General features: G+C 47.9%; 1 protein-coding gene across 1 annotated transcript in view; it reads left to right on the top strand.

Moving 5' to 3' along the window:
* The first annotated feature begins 3,204 nt into the window (after positions 1-3,204).
* The window catches only part of RPS26 (ribosomal protein S26), a 13,295-nt gene continuing 12,727 nt past the window's right edge, over positions 3,205-3,772 (top strand). Inside the window, exons 1-2 of the mRNA XM_011970010.1 lie at positions 3,205-3,411; positions 3,660-3,770. Coding sequence (XP_011825400.1) covers positions 3,409-3,411; positions 3,660-3,770 — 114 coding nt within the window. The 5' untranslated portion in view covers positions 3,205-3,408. The remainder of the gene's footprint in view (positions 3,412-3,659; positions 3,771-3,772) is intronic.

A 3,772-nucleotide genomic window follows, 5' to 3' on the forward strand; every position in this document is an offset into this window, starting at 1 on the left:
GATGATAATCATAGGGTCTACCACTGCTTGAGCATCTCATAAATGCTAAGTACTCATTGAATTGTAGAAACACCTACAAAAGGATGATCACAATTATTCGTGAAAAAATAAAAGCCCAAGAGAGAATAAATACCTTGTCCAAGGCTCATCAGCCAGTAAGTGACAGAACCAGAATTTGAACCCAGGGGTGTGTGACTCCAAAGCATGTGCTCATCCCTTTACACCAGGAAATGCAGCCAGTGAAACCCCTAAGCTAGAAAAATCCAAAGTAGGAACATCAATTTGTTTCTGTCTTAAATAGTAACTATTTTCTGTTCCCTTTACTCTGAACTTTTTTCTGTTCTCTTCCACCTACCTCATTGCTATTCCATATAGTAATGTCTGCCTTCTGTTTTCCATGAGATTACAGTGAAGTGAAAATTAGAGACACTCCTATCTAGAGTCTATTATTTTCCATGTCCCATTGAAACTGGCAAATTCAAAGTCAAAACAGACAGGAAAGCTGGGAGTGGTGGAGCACATCTGTCATCCCAGCTACTTGGGAGGATCACTTGAGCCTAGGAGTTTGAGAACAGCCTCAGCAACACTGGGCAACACCGTCTCTACAAGAAATTTTAAAATTAGCTAGGCATTGTGGTACATGCCTGTAGTCCCAGCTACTCGGAAGGCTGAGACGGCAGGATCACTTCAGCCCAGGAGGTCGAGCTTGCACTGAAGTGTGATCACGCCACTGCAGCCTCCAGACCCATCTTAAAAAAGAAAAAAAAGGGCTGGGCACGGTGGCTCACGCCTGTAATCCTAGCACTCTGTGAGGCCAAGGCAGGCAGATCACGAGGTCAGGAGATGAAGACTATCTGGCCAACATGGTGAAACCCTATCTCTACTAAAATACAAAACATTAGCCGAGCATGGTGGTGCATGCCTGTAGTGCCAGCTACTTGGGAGGCTGAGGCAGGAGAATGAACCCAGGAGGCAGAGTTGCAGTGAGCCGAGATCAAGCCACTGCACTCCAGCCTGGGCGACAGAGCAAGACTCCATCTCAAAAAAAAAAAAAAAAAAAAGGCTGAGCACAATGGCTCACACCTGTAATCCTGGCACTTTGGGAGGCCGAATCAGGTGGATATCCTGAGCTCAAGAGTTCGAGACCAGCCTGGGCAACATGGCAAAACCCTGTCTCTACTAAAAATACAAAAATTAGCTGGGGCCGGGTGCAGCGGCTCACACGTATAATCCCAGCACTATGGGAGGTTGAGGCGGATGGATCATGAGGTCAAGAGATCAAGACCATCCTGGCCAACATAGTGAAACCCTGTCTCTACTAAAAATATAAAAATTAGCTGGGCATGGTGGTACACACCTGTAGTCCCACCTATTTGGGAGGCTGAGGCAGGAGAATCGCTTGAACCCAGGAGGCAGAGGTTGCTGTGAGCTGAGATGGCGCCACTGCACTCCAGCCTGGGTAACAGAGCAAGAGTCTGTCTCAAAAAAAAAAAAAAAAAGGAAAAAGAAAGTAAGAAAACAGATTTTAGCACCAAAAAGTGGGTTAAAGGTTAAAAGAAACCATGATGCCTGATGGGTTGCTGGAGGGAAGGTAAATCTGGTGTGTTCAGACTCTAGAGTGAGTCATGAACGAACAATGGTTTCCATCTGTACCATCTTGGGTCTCAATGCTAGGAGGCCCCCTTGCCACCCTAGTGTCTTCAGCTTTGGAGACAACTGGGTGGTTGGCTGTCTGTGGACAGCCATTCCTGCTCAAGGCTGAAGCTTTCTTTTTTTCTTTTTTTTTGAGACAGAGTTCTGCTCTGTTGCCCAGGCAGTAGCACAGTAGCCCAATCTCGGCTCACTGCAACTTCCGCCTCCCAGGTGCAAGCAATTCTCTTGTCTCAGTCTCCCGAGTAGCTGGGATTACAGGTGTGTGCCACCAGGCCTAATTTTTGTATTTTTAGTACAGATGGGATTTCACCATGTTGGCCAGGCTGGTCTCAAACTCCTGACCTCAGGTGATCTGCCCGCCTTGGCCTCCCAAAGTGTTGGGATTACAGGCGTAAGCCACTGCACCCAGCCTAAGGCTTAAGTCTTTCTGATGGCTCTCCAGAGGTAAATGGAGTTTATACACAAGAATCTTTCACTTAGGCGTCAGACTCACTAATCAGTGGTGAAATAACTTTCATGGTTTTTGATCAGCATTTATTAAAATAAAATAGAGAACAGAAAAATATAAAATAGAGAATAGAACATACCAGCACACCTATGACAAGGGTAAGTATCGTTTCATGAAGCTTGTGTTTCAGTTCTGCATGTGCATGTAATCATGTTTGTGTGTAGCGGGTACCAGTGTAAAATGTATTCGTGTTGAAAAACGTTTAAGTCATTAGTCCAGGCTATTTCCTCCACCCACTTGTTAGGTGACATACAGCATAGTACAGCGGAGCCAGAATACCTACTGCACCTCAATTCTTCAATCTTTTTTTAAAAATTGATTTATTTATTTTTGAGACAGAGTTTCGATCTTGTTACACAGGCTGGAGTGCAGAGGCTCACTGGAACCTCCGCCTCCCAGGTTCGATTCTCCTGTCTCAGCCTCCTGAGTACCTGGAATTACAGGTGCCCACCACCACGCCCGGCTAAATTCTTCAACTTTTAAAGTGAGGATAATAATAGTACCTGCCTACAGGCTTGCTCAAAGTTAAATGAGTTAATATTTATAAAGGCGCTTACCACAGTGCCAGGCACTGTGCCAACAGGGTCCAGAGATTAAAAAATGAAAGAGAAATAGCCCCAGCCTCAATGCACTTCATTGTGGGGTTTTCTCCATATTGGAAGGAGGGATTCACAAAATGCTTGTTTCCTCTCAGGCCTTCCTCTTCGTAATCCTACACCTACCTAGTAGCAGGGCTGTCAGAGAAATGAGCCCAGGGCGTCCCCCGGTGGCGCAGCGCCGCCTTCGGTCTAAGGACTTGGGGCCAGAGGCGCCTCTTGGCTTCGCACTACAATTCCCACCAAGCATCTCTCCCTCTCTGGCCTCTAATAAGGAGTGCGCCTTGTGGTCCGGCATCGCGCAACTTCCACGCCTACCGTCGCGTAAACCGGAAAACTGCGTCGTCCAGCATTGCGTCCGGTGCGGCGCGGCGCGAGGCTTGCTGGGAGACACATAACCTCGATTTTCTTCCGCCAGCCGGCTAAATAGTCCCATGTGCACATTGTTCCACAGATAAATAAACACTAGGAACGCATTTTCACCCTAGATTTCAGCAGAAATGCTGAACATAAGGGAATATTTGAGTAAAGTGAGTTGCTATTCTTGACGCCCGTCTCCTAAGGATTCTCCCGGTGTGCGCGTAGGGATCTCATGCTATATAAGAGGGCTCTGCCAAGAACCGCCTCCTTTCTTCGGTCCGTACGTCCAAAATGGTGAGTCCTGTCGCGTGGTGAGGATGGGGGTTCGGGTGCAGACCCTGGGATTGTGGGGATTTGAGAGCCTGGAACACAGCTGAGGGGTGGACAGTGTACATTTGCTCTGAGGCTTGGCGGGATTTGCGGAGAAACAGGAGATCCGAGCGGCGCCTTCCTGTAGGCTCCCGGTGCGGCCTGTGGCCGGAAAGGGGCTGAGGCTGGGTAAGTTGCGCCGCCTTCCTAACAGGTTTTCCGTCCTGATGCAGACAAAGAAAAGAAGGAACAACGGTCGTGCCAAAAAGGGCCGCGGCCATGTGCAGCCTATTCGCTGCACTAACTGTGCCCGATGCGTGCCCAAGGACAAGGCCATTAAGAAATT

The sequence above is a fragment of the Mandrillus leucophaeus genome, unplaced genomic scaffold, assembly GCF_000951045.1.
Source record: "Mandrillus leucophaeus isolate KB7577 unplaced genomic scaffold, Mleu.le_1.0 Scaffold922, whole genome shotgun sequence".
NCBI lineage: Eukaryota > Metazoa > Chordata > Mammalia > Primates > Cercopithecidae > Mandrillus > Mandrillus leucophaeus.